This window comes from Lagopus leucura, unplaced genomic scaffold (assembly GCF_019238085.1).
Source record: "Lagopus leucura isolate 7727_CA_CO unplaced genomic scaffold, USGS_WTPT01 Super-Scaffold_100026, whole genome shotgun sequence".
NCBI classification, from domain to species: domain Eukaryota; kingdom Metazoa; phylum Chordata; class Aves; order Galliformes; family Phasianidae; genus Lagopus; species Lagopus leucura.
In genome coordinates this window covers 6,819,379-6,843,653 of record NW_024962277.1, presented here as the reverse complement: position 1 = coordinate 6,843,653, position 24,275 = coordinate 6,819,379, and the positions used below count along the sequence as shown (strand labels likewise).

Genomic DNA, 24,275 nt, shown 5'->3' with positions numbered 1-24,275 from the left:
GGCCATCTGGGGTGACTCCATCATATCCTCATATGCTAGGACTGCAAGTGCTTGGTTTTGTTCCCAGTAATTCTCTTTCTGTATGATGTGATGGGCAAGTTTGGCACTGGAATATCAGAGACAGTGATTTCAGGTAAAGATAGTCAATGGAGAGACCAGTGGAAACATTGCATTATCAAAAAAACATGGCAGTGTTGTATCACTGGACACAGAGTGTGCTCATAATACATTTCCACTGGGAGTTGATTGATTAAAGAGAGGCCAAACTGCAATTGTGAACTTTGCATTACTGGCAGAAACTGGTGCTTGAACAGTGTTTTTCTCCCTTCAGAAGGCAAGGTCATGACTTAATCTGAAGCCATGCAGTAATTGTGTCATGTGTGTCATACTGTTTTTGTGAAATTAATCAAGTTTCTGCGACTTCTCAGATTACACAGTAAATAACTGGAAGAACTACCCTTGTATCCTTTCCATTCCAGTGTCTCCATTGAATCTGACACTTCAGCAAACTCAGTGATTAATAACAGAACGTAACTAGCTTGGTATAGAGGTGAACTATGGAATCCGATAACATAAGCTGTGCTTTTTACTTCAGAGCTGATAGAACATGCTGCTCTTCACATTTACAGGCTCCTGGTAATGGAGATTAATGATAATCTAATTAACCCCACTTCAGCAGGGAGCACTTGCAATGCTGGGAGTCACGATGAGTTGGTACATTCTGTGCTTATTTTGTGGTGGTAGTCTGCTGCTTTTAAGGCAATTTATGAGATGATAGCTTAAGAAAACATGTTTTGCATTAGTAAAGTACTGGTTAGGTCATGTGCAGAAGTATAACTTTACTATGAAACTTTAATTTTTTTTTTCAAATTTTCATATGCACGTGGAAATGCCTGTGAACCAGTTATTTGAGACTGTATATGTATGTGTAAGTTACCTGGCTTGGAGTGAATTATGCTGTTTTTACGCATAGACAGACTGTAATTTGTGTACTCTAGAGGGTGCTACTGTTCTAATTGGTGAATAAACTCTTGCCCACTTGTAAACTGGCACTATAATTATTTTTGAGCGTACAAAGCTCTTACTGAAGTGAGTATCCCACTGTTCCAGCATGACTAGAAACCAGTGCTTAGGCTAATCTAAATCTTGTGCATGCTGTACAGAAATCATAACACCAATGCTTCAGTAAATTGGCAAGAAGGGCAAATTGCAGTATTTAAGTGTGTGAGGTGCTGTGCAAATAGAGACTTACATGAGCAGGGGTTTGTGGGACTAGAACCCATATTTTTACAGGATGTGTGTTCTTTAATAAAGGCTCTTGCTGGTAAATTCTGCACTGTGGTGTTTAAGAATGCAAATTGAATAAGCATAAGTCTGTTGCATGGTAGGAAATAATTTTCCTGTTGATTTTGTTGCCAACTGACTGTAGTACCAGTGTTAATGCTTTGTTCACTTATCATTGGTTTCATGGGATAGTAAGGTATTGTGGAGATGTATATAGCTGCTCAGTGATTTGAGGGAAACGTTTCAGTTTTTATTTAAAATATATTTTAAACATTTTCATTACTTGCTGCTTCATTGTCCTTGCCAAAACTAAATAGCATGAGGTCATATTTGGCTGTATCTATGACAACTCTATTTCATAGTTGTTTAACTTCAAATGTGAAAGATTTTTGTCCAGAAAATTAATTGTGAAGCAAGAAATTCAAAATACGTGAAATATTTTTTGCATAGATTATAACTACAAGAAGTTCATGCTAATGACTGAAATAAGGAGCAGTAGGTGCCAATAAGGCACTCAGGTGCTTTGACTAGAATCCCAGTGTTGAAAGCATTCCTTCCTTTCTGCTGAGGTGCTATGAGAGTTGATGCACAAATATTTATGCTTAGGGCTGAGATGAATAAGGTGTAACTGGAATTTCAGACTACATTTCAATACAGTTCTGTAAGTTAATAACACTGTATTATTCTATTCCCTGTTTTCCCTCAGGAAAATAAGGTAATTATTTAAGTACTGTCTTTATGATAGGATTGCAAATAAGAAAATAATCAAATAAGGCATCACTGTATTTCCTGAGCCTGGTAAAAAAAAAAAACACAAAAGTTCTATTTCACAGCGTACTCCTAGTATGAGTACCTCAGAGTTTCTTCTGGAATTACAGAATGAATAAAGCTGAAAAAGACCTGTAAGATCATCAAGCTATCATCACCATGCCCACTAAACCATGCCCTCAGTGCCACATCTCCACATGTCTTCAACTCCAGGGATGGTGACTCCACCGCTTCCCTTGGCAGCTCATTCCGATGCCTCACAACCCTCTGTGAAGAAGTTTTTCCTGGTATTCAACTGAACCTCCCCTGGTGTGACTTAATGCCATTACCTCTCTTCCTACCACTGTTATATGGAGGAAGAGACAGACTCACACCTCACCGCCAACTGCTTTCAGGTAGAGCATTATAAGGTCTCCCCTGAACCTCCTCTTCTTCAAATGGAACAATCCCAGTTCCTCAGGCACTTCCCATAAGACTTGTGCTCCATTTTGCCAGCTTTGTTGCTTTGTTTCCTGGGACATGCTCCAGCACCTCAGTATCTTTCTCTTTTCGTTGTAAGCTCTTTTTTAATGAGATCCAGATGAAGTCTTGCTGTTTGTGGATCAGCATTTGGAGAATATTATTACAAATTTTTATATAGTTAATTTTGGCCGATGCTAATTTGAAATTAAATTTCTTTGAATGTTAGTGTCATGCTTGTTTTCAAGCCCGAGATGATATAACTTCAGTACTTACTATGCTGTTTATTCTCAAAACTGAAGTCATTTGTTGAAATATGAATTGTGCCAGAGCATAGTTGTTTAAAGGCTGCATCATCTCTAAATGATGCCGAAGTAGAAAAAGTAAATTTAAAGGGGTAGCATTTCACCTTAACTAATGTTTGGAGCACATTCTAATAAATGCAATGAATCTAATGCTAAAGAACAGAGGAGCCTCTCTTTGGATCTTAGTGGCTTCTTAGTTCTATTTCCTGTCATGAAGAAGTAATCAGCTGCTGACATTTGTTAAGGTCTGAGCTCTGGTTGACTTATTGTCTCTATGTATGGTCAAATTACCATTCATCACTGAAGAAAGTGTATTACTTTAAGATTGGTTTTCATTGTTAAAGGGGCAGCTACACTACAAATTCACTGAGTTATGTGGCCAACATAATTCTTCTTTAATTTGTTCTATATGATGTCCAATAATGTATTTATTGTATGCATTGCTGCACTGTAAATAAAACTAGTTAACAAAACATTTTCAGTCAAATTCAACAATAGTATTGCTATTAAACTAATAATCAGGACTGGAGTTTTAAATATTCTGTACAAAGCAGTGAATCTTTTTTTAAAGAGACCTTTAAGCAGTCTGTCCTTATGAATTGGTCGCTTTTCTCCTGAAACAGGTTTGGTGTTAACTTTGAACGTGGTACCTTCCTTTCTGCCCTGTAGCTTTTTTAGTCTTGAGTAATGTGGATTTTCTTGTTTTTTGTGCCTACTAGATTAACGTGGTTGAACTGATACTCCACAACAAAAGCATTACAAAACTTAGTCTATGCATCTTCAGTTTTCAAGTAATTTTTTAAATCCCTGTATGAAATTTCAGAACAAATTTGGAAATAAGAATAAGTTACAAGTAATAGTTCTGTAAGCTTGTGATGTAAGATATTTGTGATGTACTTGTGATGTAAGTTTATTTATCTTCCTTATTGGCAAAATTATTTGGTAACATTATGCTCAATGTGCAACTCATGCAGTAAAAGAATGGATTTCAAACTTGGTATCTTATTTGCACTTAATAAAAAAGCCAGTATGAATCAGTAATACAAATGCTTTCTTCATTATTTTCTTACTAATTGCATATTCATATAGAACTCATTGCTGAACAATGGTTTAATATCACATTCCAGCATAAACAATTTATTTGCTTATTACCATCAGTTCTTTAAAAAAAAAATAAAAAAATTGAAGAGATCTTTAAGAAATACATTGCCAAGGGCAGTGTTTGCCATTGATCATTAAGATACTTGGTTCTTCCTGTGGTGGGCCTCACTGGGGAAAGAATTTTCCAGAAGCTGTAATGAGTTTTGTTACATTGTTCTTCCACTGGAAAGATAAATTTAGTTTAACAGATAGCATTTTGTCCAATGTTGAAAATGAATAACATTCTGTTGAAACTTGCAGTGTTCCATGTTTTATTTTTGTTTTAAGTGTGGCAGATTTTTACTTGCTATTAGTAAAGCTGGGAAAGGTACCTTAAGCTTTGGCCTGAATGAAGAAGATAAAGGGATACAGTCTTTTTTTCCCAACAAGTTGTTTTGTTTGTTAGTTTGCTTATTTTCTTCTTATTTACTCCGAAGCAGTTAATTGCTAGATTAGACATACAACTTGCAAAAGTCTAGAAAACTATCTGCTTCTTAGGCCTTAGTGATTGGACTATTGTTTTATCACAATAACTGCAGTTTATAACAGCTTATAATTTCTCTTTCATACTAATTACAGTGACACTTTAATGTTGAAAATCACGTTGGGTGATCTTAGGGGAGAATCACAACAGTATGAGATGGGATATTAGAGACAAAAGAGTGTAAAAGAATTTTTGTATGAAGAAAATAGGGGGATCTTTATGTATTACTGATCACAGATATATATCCTTGATTTCTCCCTTTTTTTCCTGCAGGGCCAAGGCTTTTCGTGGAAAAAAGGTCCATGGAGAATATGACATTAAGGTTGAACAGGTAATTAAATGACTCAACCATCCAGATTTTTTTTTTTTGCATAGATATACAGCTAGATTTACAAACGTATGTATACACACACGTAAAGGCTGCTCCAAAAGTAATACCTCCTATTTTATTATGTTGGCCCACAACATCAGAGGTGGATGTTTGGTGATATGCTAGTAGAGGCTGAAACTTCCCATCAGTATTCCATTACATTTTGTTGCTATGTGGCAGATGGCCGAAGAGAGGCAGTCTAACAAAATAATGTATGACATGGAAGTGTGTGGGGAGAAAAAGGATTTGATAGAATTTCTCTGTGTGAAAAAGTAGCCCCCACTGATATTCATCAATGCTTGCTGAAAGTTTATGGAGACCAATAAAGCAGATGTGAGCACAGTGAGACTGTGGGTGGTATGTTTCAGCAGTGGCAATAGCAACAGTGAGCTACCTCCTCGGGTGCAGCTTGTTGTGAGCATGGTATGCAGGCTTTTGCTCATCACTGTCAAAAAATGTAGAGCTAACGGTGATGACTATGTTGAAAAACATTGTTCTATAGCTTAGAATTGGCTTTATCAAACAGTGTTATCATGTTCTTTGTATTTATTGTAGTTTCCATGAAAATAATTAGGAGGCATTACTTTTGGAGCAACCTACAGGCTTATAGATGTATACATGTAGTCCTTTGTACTTTAACAAAACTCTCAAGTCAGCTTACCTAAATTCACTTTAATACTACAACATCTTGCTTGGCTCTGTTCTTTACACCGCTAAATACCTGTCTCATGTTCTGGCTTGGAACAGTTTCACGGGGATCTTCAACAGTATTGGTGGAGAGGGGAAAAAGAAAATGCTATTTTGTCTCCGGATACTATTCTCACATGACAGACTGTGCAGATGATATCATGTGCATTCTTTACTAGTAACGAAAGCTTTGGGTGACTAGAGTTTCCTTCGTGTGGTCTCTCTTAGGACCAGATCTACCTTAAATCAGTATGAATTTGAAGGTTTCTGAACCCTCTTAATCACTCTGTAATATATCAGCATCTTAAATTGTGTACAAATATCACTAACTTTAGTTAGTTTCTTATTACCAAAGAGCATTATTTTATTTTTGTACTACTTTATAGCATCCGACCTATAATCTACGATATTTTCTGTTGTATGCTAAGCTTTTAAAGTACAAAAGCCTATATTGTGAATCTTCTTAATCATAAAATATTATTAATGAATGGAAGAGATTATTTGTCAATCTCAGATTTAAAAAAAAAAAAAAAGATTTAATACAAATATGCCAGTCTCCCACCTTTTGCAATATTTTTTACAGTAATCTTAAATGTTCCCCCTTGCGTTTAGAACATCATTATAATGATTCAAGGAAGTATGTAAGGATATGGAATTTAATGAAGAGACATCCGTGCCTGAAGTCAAGAGCATACTTAAGCCACAGAGTTGGAATGGTGGCTAGAGTAGTCAATACCTGCCTTAACTGACCGCTAAATTCTTGTAGTCTTACCCAGATTTCACTTATAAACCTTCAACTATACAATTTTTCAAGAGCAGACTAATGAGAATTCTGACAGTCTCAATCCTTTATTGGTGTCTGGGATAGCACAGACACTTTTGTTTATCCTCCAGAAGACACTTGGCTGCATTTCAATTATTCTGCTGTGTAATGTTATTGTAAAGTGCTTTGAGAGTCTAAGCTGATGAAAGACTGGGTAAATGAAAAACATCCTGTCCGTTTATTTCAAATAACTGTAGATTTAGAGTATGGATTTGGTTCCTTTCAAATGCTGCATTTTCAGTGTGAGAACATAGAGAAAATTATTCACTTGTGAGTTTTGCAAGTCAACTGTTTAGTAGCACCATATGTTTTTGAAAATAGAGTAAAAGCACAAAAAAGAAAGTAGTGAAGTATATGAAGAGAATGGGAGAAAAATCAAAACACACAATCTGTCATAAGAAATTCTTTGTCATATTTCTCTTCATACTGGTTTTATGCTATTTGCTTCAAAACATTAGGTACATTTTTGTTCTGCCTGTGTCAATCTCTAGTGTACACCATACCAAGCAAATATATAATCTCTACTGTGTCCCAGTCCTCTATACAGCTTTTTACTTTTTTCTTTATATTATATTTTATCCAAATGTGTTGTGCCATTACCCATACTGTGACCCACCCTGTTGGTTTAATATTCTTTCAGTGCTCATTGTGTTCCAAATATGTATTCTTAGCAGTTCAGATACATAAAGAAAGGGCTTTGGGGAAATAAAGGTAAAATAAATCAAATTGGCTAATGTGAATCCTCTTTTCATAGGCAGAATTCTCAGAAATCAACTTGATAGCCCATGCTGATGGCAATTATGCAGTAGATATCCAAGTATTTCGGAATGGCACTAAAGTTGTCAGGTAAGAAAAACAAGAAAACAACAGAAAGCAATAGGTGGCATAATTTATGTGTATGAGATGTGCTAATTTTATGTGTGGTGGAGATATTGACAAATACAACACACCTTGTCACTAAGCATGACAAAAATCTGAACAGTGGAGTAGATCCTGAGACAGGAAGTAAATCTCTCAACATTTAAATTGCATGGAAAATGGAGCAGGTCCTCTTTGAGCTGTCTGAAACTGGCTTTTACCTGACTTCTGCTGCTGAGGTTTTTCTCACAGATGCCACCCATGCAGCTCCTCACTACCAAAATTTTGCCATGTAAGCTCAATATAAAAAGGAATTAAGTCTGGTATAAATACATGTATGGGAATCAGAGTTATAATTCGAGTCTTATATTTCTGATTTATGCAGTCTTGGTGGTTTAATATGACTGTTATAGATGAGAAATAATTGTTTATAGCATTGAGCGTTTTCATTGAATCATAGAATAGCTCAGGTGAGAAGGGATCTTAAAGATCATCTAGCTCTGTTGTGCTGTTGGGCAGGGTTGCCAAGCACTAGACCAGGCTGCCCAGGGCAAGATGGGACTTCACAGGGGCTGAGCAGGCTATTACCTCCCTCACCGTCTGGCCGCTACTCCTTATCAGGGCTGCTCTCAATGAATTCTTTCTCCAGGCTACAAATATCTGGGATTGCCCCAACCAAAGTGCAACACGTTGCCCTTGGCCCTGTTGAACCTCTTTAGGTTTACATAGGTCCACTTTTCAAGTTTGTCCCAGGCCAGTCTGGATGGTATCCCTTCCTTCCACTCTGTTAACTGCACCACTCAGCTTGGTGTCATCAGCAAACTTGCTAAGGGTACACTCAATCCAACTGTCTGTTATTGATTAAAAAAAAAAAAAGAAGTTGAAGAGCACCGGTCCCAAGACAAACTCTTCAATGACACCACTCATGAACAGCCTCCATGAACACCTGGGCACAGATTCATTTCCCACAACGTTCTGGCTGCTGGCAGAGGCATTTGTCTGCTTTGTTTATCAGTTCCTGAGCAACAACAGACATAAAAGTATCCCGAGAACATATTCACAGTTTATATAAGTGATTTATTTATCTTCCAGTGGCAAAAAAAAAAAAAAGCACCTGAAAAGCCACGATAACTTGTCTCTCTTCTTAATAGAGCTGCAATATTTTCTAGATGCTGATATTCTCAAAAATAATTTGATCATTGATTAATCCCAATATATCTCTTCCTTGCTAGGTCATTCAGACCTGATTTTGTCCTCGTTCGGCAACATTCATTCAGTATGGCAGAAAATGAAGATTTCCGAAACTTGATCATTGGCCTGCAGTATGCAGGCATCCCCAGTGTCAACTCCTTGGAATCAATCTATAACTTCTGTGACAAACCATGGGTGGTAAGTGATGTACTGAAAAGTTCTCTTGGTGCAAACTTTGGAACTTACTTCTGTTTGCTTATTTAGTTCTTGCTCACAAATGCTGAGTGACCAACCGTAAAGTCACAGAGCAGTGAAACATTTGTGAGAGGAATAAAAATCAAAGTAGGGTATTTAAACCTTTTTTTTCTTTTCCAAAAAGACAGTATAGGCAGTGTGGAGATGGAGAAAAATATTTGTGGTATAAATACTGAAATAAGTGAGGAAACTAATGGAAAGCCTATCCACTACTAACATCCTCAAGTGAGGAGAGTATTTATTCACAATTTGTGTGGGAAAAGCGAGCTGAGAATATTTTTCATATTTGTGGTTTTGAACATAATTTAAAGACTTTTAGCCAGTGTTTTCCTCATGCCTGCAAAATTTTTGGGGCTATGCTTCAGTGAGGAAACCTGAAGCTATTAGTTTCATCATTTGAAAGCTCTTTTCATAATCTTGGGCGCACTGGGTAGGAGTTGACCTTTTTACAGTTACACCTGGAGCAATGAGGCACATTGGAGACTCACTGAAACACTTTTAGTGTAGAAGCTAATTCTGCTTCTCATTGCACACTTTGTTGTGATAGAGGTAGACTTGGATGATATTTTTGTTCATAATTAGCATGAACAAGTTAAAATATGATGCTGTAAAAGATGATTATGGATGGTACTATCATTTCCTTTCATAGATATGTTCAGTTGCCAAGACCTAATGAAGCTTTAAAGGTTAGTACTTGTTATAAGTAGCCAGCAAGACCTGCTTTTTTTCCTCTTGATGCTTAAGAAAGAAAATAACTTAGTACAGGTATTTTTCACACTAAAGGAAAGCTTTATTGTAATACCTCGTGGCCTCAAAAATATTTATTTTACATTTACTTTGAAGACCACTACAGAATACTGTCAGAATGTTGCAACATACCTTGCAGTTAATTTTATCATACTTCTGTGTTGCAATAAACTACAGCAGAGAATAAAGAATTGATAGTCTTTACAGCTTTCCAGAATACGTATTGTACATTCCTGAATGAGGCATGTTTAAATGCAATAATTATGCAGTAAAAAGAAACCAATATTCTTATGGTGGCATTAGTGTCATGGCTCTTCCTACACCAAAGCAAGACATTTCTTCTATCTGATATCATTTCACAGATGTGAAATGAGCTGATTGTCCTTTCTGATAATAGCTGAGGGTAACTGAGTGTTGTAGAAATACTTGCTGTAATAACTGCCATATCTGCTTATGTTTGATTTATTTATTTTCATATATTCTCTTTTGGGCTTAATTTTCAGTACTATTTCCAAGCCCAGATATGAATGCCACTAATTTTTTTTTTTTCTGTTAAGCTTACTTTATTTGAATATAGAGAATGATGTTAGTTTCACTGACAATTTTCTACTTGCTATTTCTATCTCTGACAGCCAGAATACATTTTATTTGAACTGCCTAAATTTTACACAATCTCAGTACATTTCACATCTCTTGGATATTCCCTCTCAAAATATCTATCCTAAAGAAAAATATCTATCCTAAACTATCAGGTCACTCGTTTCAAGCCAACATCTTTCACTTTAAAATTTTCTGCCGTGTTTCCTTGAATTGAAGTTGTTTTCGTTACGATGTGTGACAGAAGGATTGCCTTAGTTCTGCTTTACTACCTGTGGCCATCAGCTGAGACTGCAGATGTGCAAGTGATTCCTCTTATAAGTTTATAGCTGGACCATACCTTAATTTATCCTACTTTAAAAGAATGCAGAATTTTAACCTGAGGAAAAAATAGTTTATCAAAATATGAGGAGTCTTGTTTGTGCTTCTAACTTGAAATTTTGTGATTTCTGTTCTCTGTTGTAATGGGAGACGCAGAGACAACCACGTTCATCCATATTTCATTGTGAAATCTTTGTCAAGTGTAGGGATGGTGGCCACTACAAGATGTCATGTAAGCCTGTTACAAGTCTTGTCTGGATTTAATATTCAAAGGGTAAAAATCCATTGGTCCTTTGATGCAGCCAATCTCATAAATATTCAAGTAATGCAGCAGAATGCAAGACCTGTTTATTTTACTGTTAACTTCTAGCTTGTTAGATTAACCCAAACTCAAACATGCTACTTTGCCTACGTAAAATCCTGACAGCAAACTATATTCTAAAGAAAAATAACTGAGAAGAAAAATAGGTTTCACTTCATACATACTTTTTTTTTAATAAACTGAATCTTAGCATCAGGAAAGAGCATATTCAGCAATCATGAGTGTCCGTGTCAACTTTGCAGTAGTGCAAGTAAGCAAAAATGTGCATAGACTGATGGCAGATTACTCATTTCTTCACAGCCATCATGGTTGCCTTTCTCAACAGTTCTCGCTAGCATGGAAGATCTGATGTTTTTTATGAATACTTCTATAAAAATTGCAGATTCAAAAGCATGAAAATTACAAAGTAAAAGTATAGATAAATTCAAACTATCATCCTTATTAATAGATAAGAAATAGATCTCTTCTGTAATGGAAAATTCGATTTGTAGAAGTGAATTAAAATTCTGTAACAGCAGAAAAACACAAAGTGACACAAAGACTCGCTGCGTTGGATCCTAGAGGTTGAAAAATTACTGAATTAGCTGTGGACACCAATCATTTGTATTTACATAAGTGTAAAATCAGGAGAGCCGTATAGAATTTGTAGAAGGGGAATTCAGAGAAGTTGGGCTAATTATAAGAAGGCCATGGAATAGAGCAAGAGCTAGAATCCTAAATACAAGATCTTTTGTTTCCTAAGTTACTCTACAGTAACAGGTCTTTGCTTTTATTAGAACATAGAACACAGCATTTTTTCAACTCTGAAGACAGACTGACATTAGAAACTACTGCACATTCCTGTAATCTTCTGATAGGATGCTTTACACTGCAGATGCAGGTTTCTGTGTCACTGCCAATAGGCAGTCAGCAAGTTTGTATTTAAACTTTTATGTTTGTATGTTATTAAAAGATGGGAGCGTGGTGGGAAAGTTGTCAGAGCACAGTCAAAACATTTCTAAAATCAAGTCTTAAATCCTGTTTTCTAGTGTTGGGACATACATAGTTCCTTCAAATGCAAGTCAAAAGTTCAAAGCACCGTATTGCCCTTTGAAAATTTAAGATGCTAGCAACTGTGGCAAAGAAAATATTGAATGTGTGTGCGGTGAGGTGTTTGCATACTGAAATATTTTAATAACTTGGGTTATTACAGAACTTCTCTTATTTCACTTCTGTGATAATACTTACCACCTACCTCATGAAAAATGCATGATCCTTGCTTTAGAAATGGCTTCTACTTCAATGCTTGTAAGAACATCAGAACTCAGGTTGAAAGCATGAGTTTTACAAATAGAGACTGTTTGTTGTTACTAAGTGCATCCCGAGCTATGGAAGAACTGTTTTAAGGTTAATAACTTCTCACAATAATTGGAATATTTCCTTGCATTGTCATGTTGCAAAGTCATAGGTTCTATTGAGATAAATTGGCCTAGTTAATTTATAGTTACCTTGGGTTCAGTTGATACAGAAGCATATATTTTTCTTTGCTGGTTTTATAATCTATTTTATGACAGTACTCAAATCAAGCTGTGTTCAGCACCTGTTATCTCACTGATGAAACACCAAGATTTATAGACTAGTTATTTTATTGTCTATTTTACTTCAGAAAAATTCATTCCAGAAATAAGCGAGACCTTACTTCACTGAGACTTATGAGACTGTAATCTTTTGGTAGTATGTCAGTATGTGGTAGATGTCAGTAAGCAAAATATGTAATCTCAGAGGACAGAAATAATTTTAAAAAGTGAAAATAATGTCAATGCCTGAAGTGATCTCATGCTTATGATTAGGGCTATACTTGAAAAAAGAATAAAATCCATTGTATTGTGTTGCTATTTTAAAGAAAATATATAATACTGTTCTGCCAGTGTATTTCTGCCTTCTTCCTATTATGATCAATGTGAAATTTGATTGTTTAAATGTTTGCATCAAGTGAACTCTGCTCTTGATTTTTACATTTACTTGTAAATATTGATGATGGAAGCACGGTCTTGGAGTACTACAAATCACTGACAGTGATTCATACTAACTGTTCATCTATACTGTGTATAGCAAATATCCAGTAAGTGGAATTATAAAGTGAGATAGAATTAACAGGTGAGGTTACTTAACATACAAACTCTGGCTTCCTTGCTGGGAGCTGTAAAGTTCAATGTCCATAGCTGCTATAAATAGAATATTTTGATTAAACCTTGGCTGTGACATAGCAGTTTCTTTCATTACAGAAACTGAATTGCTGTTTCTTAGGTTCAGATACTGATAATGTTTTAACAGAGCACAGATGACAATTCCTGCAGTTGTATGTAAGAAATATATATTTTTGAAGAGGAAGAAAATCCTTGCGTAATCAACCAGATTCCATGATGGCTGTTCTTCCTCTGTTACTGAAGAGGAAAAACATAGCAGCTCTGTGGCTGTCTGTAAATCTGTCTTCTCGTTAGCGTGACTTTGGGAGGCTGGTTCGTTTAGAAGGATTCAAGGGTCTACTTAGACATTAACTACACAGTCATTCTGGTGAAGGAGATGGCAGAACCTACAGAAAACATGTGAGCATTACGACTTAGCTGCTGCCAAGCTGGTGGGAGCACTTGAAGCACTGACTTGTTATAATCACAGAAGGGATGTAGGAGCCCACTGTAGCGTGTCAAGCTGCTGCATAGACATAACAACCTGTGAAGGGTGTCTGTTGCTGCACGGATGAGAAGGCTGGATACTGAGCAGGCTCAGCCTCTAGTGAAGAAAACTGTTGGCGTAGTGACAAAGTGCTACATTATTCTCCTGTTCAGCAGTGTGGGAAATAGAGGGAGAAAAATAGGAATTCTTTCCTGGTCAACAGCTGGAAGAGTGGAATTAAGATCCAGAAAACAGACTTATCTATATTTTAAAGACATCTGAAAGATTCTATTCTTTTTTTTTTATGTAGAGTGCCAGATGTAAGCTCATATCCAAAAAAATCACTGTGACTTGATTTCATTGTAGGAATTTATTGCTATTAAAGATTTGAAATGCCGGAGAAGTGTGATAATACACTCTGTTATGCCAAAAGTCATTTCCTTGCTCATCTGCGTTCATTCTGAGACTGATTACAATTTTTCCTTTTATTGGACTTCATTGTATTATAAACATCAGTTACTCTTTGTGCCTTTTCCTACAATTCATGAGTCAACACTCAAGTGAGTTTTGAGCAAATTTGAGATTTTTTCCATCTTGCTCCTTTTGCCAAACTTACGTAACTCCATGACTTCATGTGTTCATTTTGCTTTGTGTTGTTTTTGCAGATTTTCTCCTTACTTATCTTCATCTTTCTCTTACTGAACACTTTGTTTCTCTGTTCTCATCTTCCTATTCTGGAAGGTTGTTTTTGACTGTCCTTTGTTGCTTTCTGATAGTATCAGAATATTTTCTCCTTTCTTTTTCTCCTTCATTTGTTGCTATAAGAAGTTGCACTTTTGTGCTTTCTCATTTTTCAAGATATACTTTCATAGTCTGAGCTGCAGGCTGGGGCACTGACAAGAAGGTTACAGGCACTCTGCAGGGAGAAGCATATAAAAGAAATGAGCTCTGTTCATTCCAGCTTCCTGTTGACAGAAATTATTGAAGCTATGCCAGTAGGCAGACACAGGCACATAGATAAGTTTCAATATTGTGTCATAGTATTTTCTGGAGAATGAATAACATAAAATGTCCATGAGAAGAGAAAAGTCTTTTTGAAAATCTGTTTACTGTTAACTTAATTTTATGAGTCAACCTTCAGTGCTATTTTGTCCTAATGAGATAAAATCTAAATGTCTTACCAAATGAATTGTGTTTTCAACCATGCTAGCAAGGTTGATCTACCTGATAGAAAATACTGGGGACAGTGAGCAGCCGAAATATGGGAGTATGTGGATCCCACCCACTCATGCTGTTTAGTATCCTTTTTCTACTCTTACACTTTAGGTGGCACATGGTGGCAAAAGCAGCTCCTTCATTTCAGGAGTGGAGACCAAGGGCTGCACCTCTCTTCCTCAAGATTTGCTTTCTTGGGTACTGGATGTCATTGCGTGTCTGACAATGTCTGAACAGGTTCATATCACAATGTGTGGCAGTCCCCTCAACAAATTCAATTTGCCTCTTTGAAAGCAATTACACAGAGGGAGAATATTTTTTAAATATTGGTTTCGTGGCTCTTATTCAACTGAAGGGTTTTCTGTAGGACAGCCAGAGAACAAACAGTCCACATGTGCTATTCTTCTAGTCCTGATCTGAGCAGAACTTTAAGCATAAAAACTGTAGTTTTCTTCTCTGTCAGCCAGTGAAGATCTTGGTGTCTTTGCTCAGTCTGCCAGCTAAAGCTAAAACACGTTGATGGATTTGTAGTGCAGGAGCTGAAAGTAAATTCACGAAACTGTATCAGCAGGAAGGTAAAAACATCTTAAGCTTTTTGGTTAAAAGTAACTTACTAGTGAGTTTGAATGCATTTAGCATTTTGAGTTTGAATGCATTTTGCATGGAGCAAAGAACATAATTATTGATTTATTTTTTTTTTAATACGTTACAAAGGAATCTACATCAAACAGTCATTTCCTGTTTACACCTATTCATAGAGAAGAGCAGGGCAAAGGGACAACAACTTTGCGCAAAAATTCAAGAATGCAGTGAAAAAAATCTGAAGCTACTTTTGCATTAAATAAGCAAATCCTTTTTTGCTTTTTATTGCAGGAATGCAGTTGCTAAAGTTTACTTTCCTAAAATATGAAAGTTCACATGAAATTACTTGAGAACAGCAGAGAACTTTAAATAATGATTAGTTTTTAGCGGTGAATTACTTTTCTTTTCCATGGAGCATGCAACTTTTACAGGACTGTATTCATAAATCTGAACTGTAAAGTACTTATATGTAAATTGATTATATGTTTTCCAAGTACTTTACAGTTCAGATTTATGAATACAGTCCTGTAAAATATTTTAACTGGAGAATCTCATACTGGAGGAGGGGAGCAACAAAAAGAAAACATAATAAAATCTCTTTATTGTAGTGAGACTGAAAATCTTCTGAAAAGTGCTTAAGCACACACCCAAGTCTTATTAAAGTAAACAGGTGCACAAATGTTTCCTTGAAGAGGACACTGAACTCAATGTTCCCATAACAGTGGAATCAACTGCACATTCGTATGGCTGCCAACTGCACCCAAGAAAGAGTTTTTATTTCAATGACTCAGTTCAAAAAATTGTTTCTTTTTCTATCATTTCATTCTAAAATAAGAAGTTCCAAGTCATCTTGATCTTGGCTGCATGGTATGACTAGTTCTTCTCTGACAATCACCACTTGATCTGTTTATCTGTTTCCATGCTTTATGCTTGTAACTATTTTTTTTTTTTTTTTTTTTTTTAATTTTCATATTTTCCTTAAATCTCAGTTTCCTCAGTGTCTGGACATTCTGTCACTGCCTCTGCCATTAGTCAAGGTGTTTTGCATTGCCAGATGCCTTGCTACTCAAATTTGCAAGTCAGGATGAAATGTTTTTCTACCTCTGACTGTGATACTCTTAGCTTTTTTAGCTTTTTTTTTTTTAAACATCCTTCTCTAACTCTTGGAGGAAAGGAAAAATTTACTCTCATGAAAGCAGTTTATATGTGGGAGCTCTGCACCTTTTTCAAAGGCATGAGGTTTTTATTTAGAGGTGATTTTTGTATTATCCTTTTGAAGTTCATAGTGATTTGTATACCTTGTCAGATGTAACTGATGGGAAAGTATTCCAGCAGTTATTTGCAGTTGTGATTGCAATTGAAGTGAGAGGAGATATATTTATACTGCAGGAAAGCTAGAGAAATCAAATAAATGCCTACGGAAATTCTGATAACATGAAGCAGAGATGCTCAGATCTTTCTGGGAAGGATAAACAACGATCCACACAGGCTCAACATCTTCATCTCAGTAGGTGCAGATAGACATTCCAGTGGGTAAGGAGGGAGTTGAAGATGAAGGAGCTGAGGAGATTGCAGCTGCTGTCAGGGGTGAAGTGGAGGAAAGAACAAGATGTTAGTCCCCGAGTAATGGGCTGAGCAGCAGGACTTGAATTAAAACTTGTGTGCAAGGGCAGCTCAACTTGGTGATCAGCATCAATGTTCTCGTGTGAGGCTGGACCCGAAAAAGATTGGGAAGCAATTCAGTTTGTGTTATAAAATTACTGCTTTAATTATGATGAAAGTTCCCTGTAACTTATCTTCCCATTCGCAGTCCAACTGTGTTATTTGGCTTTGCATAGTAATAAAGGAAAACTACTGCAGGAACATCAAGATCTTCTGTCAGCTCCCTGTATTCTGTTAATGTGCCCAATTCTTCCTGTTATCTGTATTCTGTTAATGTGCCCAAACTAATTTGTAGGCGGTGTTTCACTGTTAAGTTACCACGTCAAACTCTGAATTGACTTTGAAAGTTTGAATACTTTCATTAAGTTGTCTGTCAGATTCTACTGACAGAAAGTACTGAAGTTACAGTCTGCTGTCTGTTCTCTGTGATTCTCATAGTAGGTATCAACTCATCAAATGTGTAAATGCCTTCTGGAAAACTACTTACATACTTGATACAGTGTAGTTGAATCACAGCAAAGAACCAGTATTATGACAAAAAGAGTAACACAGATATTGCTCAGGTAGTAGTAGAAGTAAAAAAAAGCCAGTACCAGCAAATGTAAATGCAGGAACTGTAAAAATAAGGGGTGATGAAAAATCTTGGTTAAATTCACTCCCACACAGTATGTATGTCAAATGTACCCTTCCACACAATCACTTGATTCCTTTTCCCACTGAAGGGCCTACAAGTATTTGTCGCTCAGTCTGCTGGCTTCCATAGGCCTACTATCTTTGAACTAATGATGCTGGGTGTTTGTGCTTTTGAATGTTTCTTACTCTTACAAGGCAGCCATATTTTTCCTTGAAGGTCCAGACTTACAAGCCGCAGCCTAAAAATGGTTTTCCTTCATCAGAGCGCTTTTCAGGGTGGGATCTGAAAAGGGTTAAAAGAAGTCAGTGTGTTGCAGCATTTGATTAACACAGTCCAATCTTCCAACTGTTGTTCATCGTCTGCTTTTAAGAAATATATGTTCAAAGAAAGCTCTCAGAAATAATGAATACTGAAATTATGTTAGAAACTTTAAAAATTTTACTTTAGCAGCTTCACCCACAAACACTGATATGCATTTCATTTTTATTTGTGAAAGGGCAAATTTTCATGTGCGAATGCAAGAATAAAATGCTCACATCTCAGCAGTCAAAGATAAGGTAAATCTCAAAGCAATGTTATTTTGGCAACATAATGATCAACGTTTTTTAAAACTTGTTTCTCTACTGCTGGGGAATGTCAGCTCACCTGGTTTAGAGTCCAGGCAGTCGTGAGACCATTTGTTACCATGCAGTATTAATGGGCAGTTGGACTTACTCCACTGTCAGTTGAAGCCAGCCTTAAATTCTAAAGGGCATAGGTAGTGAACACACACAAAAAGGAAAATCTCTGACAAAACTGGTCTTGTAGTATGTAGGTGAGAGACACTATCCTAGAAGGGAACAATTTTACAGGCAAATGTGAAGTAGTTTGTTGCATCAAAATTTTATTCAACATACCACGAAACTCTCCACTAGAATGGACAATGGTGCAACATATCATTCTTTCAGAAAAGGGAGACTAGAAACTTGCTGTAATTAAAGGTAACACAAAGCACCATCATAGCTAATTAATTTTTTAAGGGGAAAGTTTGCAGTTTGTTCAGGAAAAAACATATGACTGTTTCAGGGATGAGATGACTGTAATTAAACGCGTTTGAACTCATGTAAAGCAATAAGCAAATCATTATTCAGATCTTTGAGATTAACCAAGTGACTTTTTTCAGCCATTCACTGATAGAGTGCACTACATGCAGTCAAATTTATAGGATTCTATTCTTAGTGTAACGAGATCCCATAAAGCTTTCCTATCAAGTCAAAAAGTCACAATCTTTTTGATTTATTATTTCTTCTTATCTGTCATGCTTTATTGGAGAGGAGAAATAGTGATTTATCCTGTTCTTTTTGAGAGGCACCATCTCCAAAGACTCCTGCTGAAATGTTAAGTTCTTTGAAGTTATTTTGTTTAATAACCATTAAAAACTTACAGGACTTTTGATATGCCTACAAAATGCTTTATATACATACCATGTAGCTCTGCCAGCGTTCTCTATTTCATGAACATCCCATACCAGAGAACGTTCACCACGGGATTAGGTATTGATTCGGTAGTTTATAGTGTAGAAATAGCTTGCTCTTGCCCAGGTAAGAATGTAATAAACCTTACTGTGATTTAAAGGCATAATTTAAGGTCAGACTAGTTAGTGCAGTAAATTGAAACACTTTCAAAACTTTATAGATAGAGCAATAATTAGGTCAATTTAGCACAGATTGTCTTTTTTCCCCTCTTACTTGGGTAAGGCCTACAAACAAGTCTAATCAGAATTGTTACTGCAGTTCCCAGCAGGCTGTTAAAACCCAGTCTAGGCAGAAAAGCAGAAGAGGTGCCACGTGCTATCCATGTTCAATGTATTTGCAAGCTCTGTGCATCTTCACAAATATCCAGGTAGAGCAGGATTTTCAGAAGTGGTGATTTGATTCAATCTGTGTAGCTGATGTTTTTTTTTTAATTTTTGGTTTAACTGCTCAAAAGGAAAATATAGAAAATGTAGTCTAGATCACATTTTATTGCTATTCTGTTTTAATGAACTTCTTGTTAATTTTGTTTTTCATGAATTTTCCAGTAGAATTCAAGGAAAGTAGGAAAAACAATCAGTAGTTTATGGAAGTACAATTAAAGTGCCAGAACTGTTATGTGAATTTGGGTTGAGTTTATCAGATCACTTTTTTAGGGATAAAGTTCAACAAGAAATTCCTAAAACTGTAGACGTGAGTGAAGCAGAGATCCAGCAGGGAATAGGAATAAATCAGCCCCCGGTTCTGTGGGGTGTCTGACTTCGTTCGTATTCTCTGCCTCAGGAAATTTAAACCTAGTTTTCCTATGTGCTATTCCATAGCTTAACTACTAGATTATATGTACTTCAGAGTGATACATGTATATTACGTGTGGTTAGTACTATTTAAGTAAGTAAACATTTGTCAGCATTGATATGAAATGCAGTTTTCTTATGTCTTGAATGAATGTCATTATCTCCACAAAGAGTGTCATTTTTCTCACCATCTTTCAGTAAAAATGGGGAAAAAAATCAGGAAAGAATTACAGGAAATCCTACAAATAATTTTTTTAAAAGAACTTTACATAAAGATAGATTTATTACTAAATGACTTATTTTAACATAATGGTTTGGCTAAAATCATGCATTTAATAGACAGTATTTCATCATGAAATTTTAAATTTGGATCTTGGATAAGGACAGGAATAAATAGTAAGTTGCCAGGAATTCTATTCACAAACCACCTTATTTTGGTAGCTGTGATAATATTTCCTTTCCTTGAGGTCTTTTTTCTACAGCACATATCCAACTAGGATTTTTTAGGTTTCTGGTGAAAACTATTCATCGTTAAGGTATTTTCCACTGGTCTTCAAAATTTAAATATGTGTTTTACCAAACCTAAGTAAACACCACTAAATTAAACAAACTTTTTATGCCAGCTGGATATGCAATGCAAAGCTTTCATCATTTTTTTTCCCCTTTAAATGGTTTTTACTATCCCTTCACCCTCAATTGCATTAACAGAGCATTTGATCATACCGCATCACAGACAGACTTGTATTGTTCTTTGCTTTTTTCCTGTTTGTAACCAGCAAATCCCACTATTCAAACTGTTGTGCTAATTTGTTTATGTCTCATGTTGGCATAATGACAACTAAACACATCATGGGCATGTACAAGCCAGAGCTTTGGAGTCTTGAAACAATAGTGGTCTTCTGACTGCCAAAGTCATCTTGCTCCCTAGAAACCTCATTTGCTAAGCTGTAATTTCAAGAGATTTGGGTTTTTGGACTGTTAGAGCAGAAGAGCTGATCTGCTCACTAAACAGAACAGCCCTTAAATTTGTTTCTATTTAATAAAAGATTGCATTTTTGTGTTTAAATATTTCTTGGCTTTTTGTTTTTACTACTGTCTACATTACAGATAGAGTGGATATGCATTGAGGAAAGGGCCCAGAGAGAAAAAGTTAATAGAAGAGCCAATAACGCATAACTGTTTAAATTATCAGCATCACTGTTGATTGAAGACAGTGGAAGAATGGCTATGTGGCTAAGGTACATGGCTAGAGCCTAGGAAATTAAAATGCTCTTGTTTCCTCTTCATCTGACTTGTATGTGACACAGTTATTGCTTTTCTCTGCTTTCCAATTTTGCAAAATTGCCTTTCAGTGTCACTGAAGTGCCAGAAGGTAAATTAATGTGAAATATATTTTATCTTTGGATTGAAGATGGTAGGAAATGCAGTATCATAATGACTTCATCACAAAGTCAGCTTAAAATATGCAGAATATGAGGTGTCTGAAATCAGTATTCCAATTTATTTCATTTCATGTAGGTGTGAGGGTTAACTCTTAGAGGTACTGTTCTTTTTTTCTCTATATAAGATGTCACAGCTTGGGTGGATTAAAAAGATGTGTAGAAGTGAGAGAAATTAGATGTTATTTGTGTATTTTATGCTGAGTTTATGAAACACAGAAGACTAAAAGCAAGGCGATGGTATAAGAACCCTTCAGCAGAATGTGGTTGGTCTCCTGAGATTCTGTTTTGCCTTGCTTTACAGTTTGCCCAGCTGGTGTCTGTCTACAAAACTCTGGGTCCGGAGAAGTTCCCGTTAATTGAGCAAACGTTCTATCCAAACCACAAGGAAATGGTATGTACAAGTACCAGTACTGCATTAGTTAACTGTCTGTTAAACAGTGACTGTAAACACACATGATCCATTTCTCATTTACTATCTGTTTTAAAAGCTATTTTCGTAGCTGTCAGAGGGATGAGATGTGGTGATCACTTGAAAGCATTGTGGTGGCTAAATGAAGAAGATGTTAGAACTAACAGGCTAACATTTTTTCAACTAATCAGCCTCAGACTTCAAGAGATTAAATGGCTGTAAAAACACAGAACTATTAAAGTACAGGGGTTACTTTTATGTTTTGCTTCAAACTAATTCTTTAACATATGTTTGAAGAGTTCATTATTTATCTGGATGATCTGCCTACAACTGTAGAACTTTGAACATACCTAAAATTAGGGTGTTTGTGACTTACGTGTTCATGTACCTGAGCTGACGTTGTTTGATTTCCAGCCCTTTACACATAGAAAGGTGTTCATTAAAGTGACACTTGTGATCTTCACTTAACATTTTCCTAAAATAAAATTACCCTACAAATTTTCGATCTTTAGATGGAAGTGGTTTCCTATGTCCTCCAAGTTGTTTTTGAAGATAGATTGGAAGAGGGTGCATCAGTGTGACTGTTCTCTTGAAACTGGTCTGGCAGGATGTAAGCACAGTTTCCAACTTGCTGGTGAACGTGCAGCTGTGATTATTTTTGTGCCTGCATATGCAGAATGCACATAACCTAAAGAAAACACATCTTACATTGGACACATCTGTATTCTTTTCATGGTTTTCTAAACAGAAATTCTTTCCTGAGTGTATTCCTGATAAATGCATTAGTTAGCTGTTTATTTAAGGTCCTCAAGTTGTGATTGCTTCGTCCATTTTGATTAGGACTCTATCATCACAGATGGCACTTCAGAACTTACCCAGTTCTCCTCTCTAGTCCCTTTGGACTGTTGACTCACAGATGTTACTGTTTTATTGTATAAGACACTGAGGAAAAGAACCATTGCTACTCATATGTACTTAGGAAATCTGCTACACAGAAGTTTTGTGGAGTCAAAGGAGAATGGTTACTGATATGGAGCAGCAGATCTAATTCAGCATAGGCGATAATTTGGGAATTGAAAGATGTTTCTGTTGATGGATTTGTCAGGAAAAACAGTTTCATAAAATGTATATTTTTATGTCTTGGGGATATATTAGTAGTAGGTAGAGAAATAGAGCCACCTCTTTTGTTTTGCAATATGTTTTCTTTCTTTAATGCTATACGTTTTATGTCTCCTATTATTCTTAGAATGGCAAATTAATGCTTTTCTGTAATTTCCTGCACAAAAGTAATTGTTCTTCATTATTTTATCAGCTACATTGTCCTATTGAAAAAACAGACCTTTTAAGGTATTTCTGAGTTTTACTAAGAAACTCTGAATGTAATGCCTCCTATTTAATTCAGTAGAAACTGCAACAGATACCAAAAGCACAATAACACTATTTGATAGAGGTAATTCACACTATTTTTAAACAACTAATTGAATTGAAATTTTGTAATAAGACACCAAGAAGAAGATTCATGCATTCATTTGACATATTTTGCTTGTTTAACAGAGTATGAAAAATGTTGGGATGTTTTTTCCCTTTTCCTTCCCTTTGGGTAATTTTTTTCCTCTATGTTGCTTATTAATGTCTGAACTGATAAGTTATTTGTCTTTTGTTCAAACTTTTGAATGCCTCTACTCTCCACATTTGAGTAAATTTTTGCATGTTTTTCTATGCAATGAATATTAATCTAGAAAAATTATTCTCTGCTTGGGCATTGCCTTGCTGTATGTCATTCAAATATGCTGTAATATATGATTATGCTGCAGATCATTTGTGTGGTTTTGCCTTCTGATGAAATTCTGGGAACTTTGTGACTTGAAAAATAATCAGGCAGCATCATATTAGATAGCATTTTTATTTGAATTTCTAGAATAGGTGGTAAAACAATTTTGATATCATTAGTTTCTTAGTTAATAAATTGAAATAATATGCTATTTGAATTTTTATTTTTAACACTATTTGTGGCCTGCCTTGTTTGCATTTACTTTTATAGAATTTGATTTTTACTGTTTAACTTTTTGTAGTTCCTTTTGTGCTCATTCGTTCATGTCTTATCCCCCAAATCACAAGCTGGAGTTCCTTTCATCCACTTCAACCCACTGAGGGGTAAGGGGGAGAGCAGGGGAAAACAGTGGATCTGTGAATTGAGTTTTTGGCTGAGCTGCCAGTTGTGCTTCTGTTTTTTTTTGTTTCTTTCATACTCTGGTGATCGTTTGTACTGAGTCTTCAGGCAGCAGTAAAAGGTAAATAAACAAAGATGCCATTCTTTTGTGTAAAACTGGAGCTGCTTTAAAGAAACACTTCTTGAAACAGAAACATTCATCTCAAATTGATTAGACTATACAAAATGCTGTAAAGCTTTCTGAACTCATTGCTAGTTGAGTCATATTTACAGCCTTTCCCTCAGTAATTAGGTTCTCTTTATTTCACTACATTCCCACCTCCTATGTTATATCAGGAAAAAAATTCTTCACTCTAATTGCTGGGCATTTTAATAAGACTTAACTAAAACATTGTGTCAAAAGAAAAAAAAAAAAATCAATATTTAAGGATTTTATTTTTCCAGCATTCACCTGATCTTTTCTCTAATTATAAGTCACACGAGTCATTTTCAAATGAAAATAGAATGTTGTACCAGGCTGTATTTCTGCTCTGACCTTCCTAACAACATGCACCAATGCCACTGCTGTGAAAAATAAATCTGTATCTAGGAAA

At 35.8% G+C, this 24,275-nt stretch overlaps 1 protein-coding gene across 4 annotated transcripts in view; it reads left to right on the top strand.

The window, feature by feature from the left end:
* Positions 1 to 24,275, top strand: part of SYN2 (synapsin II) — a 143,764-nt gene that overhangs the window by 41,034 nt on the left and 78,455 nt on the right. For all 4 annotated transcript variants that reach the window (XM_042880120.1, XM_042880119.1, XM_042880121.1 and 1 more), the window contains exons 2-5: positions 4,714 to 4,771; positions 7,075 to 7,166; positions 8,411 to 8,567; positions 21,405 to 21,494. In XM_042880120.1, coding sequence (XP_042736054.1) covers positions 4,714 to 4,771; positions 7,075 to 7,166; positions 8,411 to 8,567; positions 21,405 to 21,494 — 397 coding nt within the window. The remainder of the gene's footprint in view (positions 1 to 4,713; positions 4,772 to 7,074; positions 7,167 to 8,410; positions 8,568 to 21,404; positions 21,495 to 24,275) is intronic.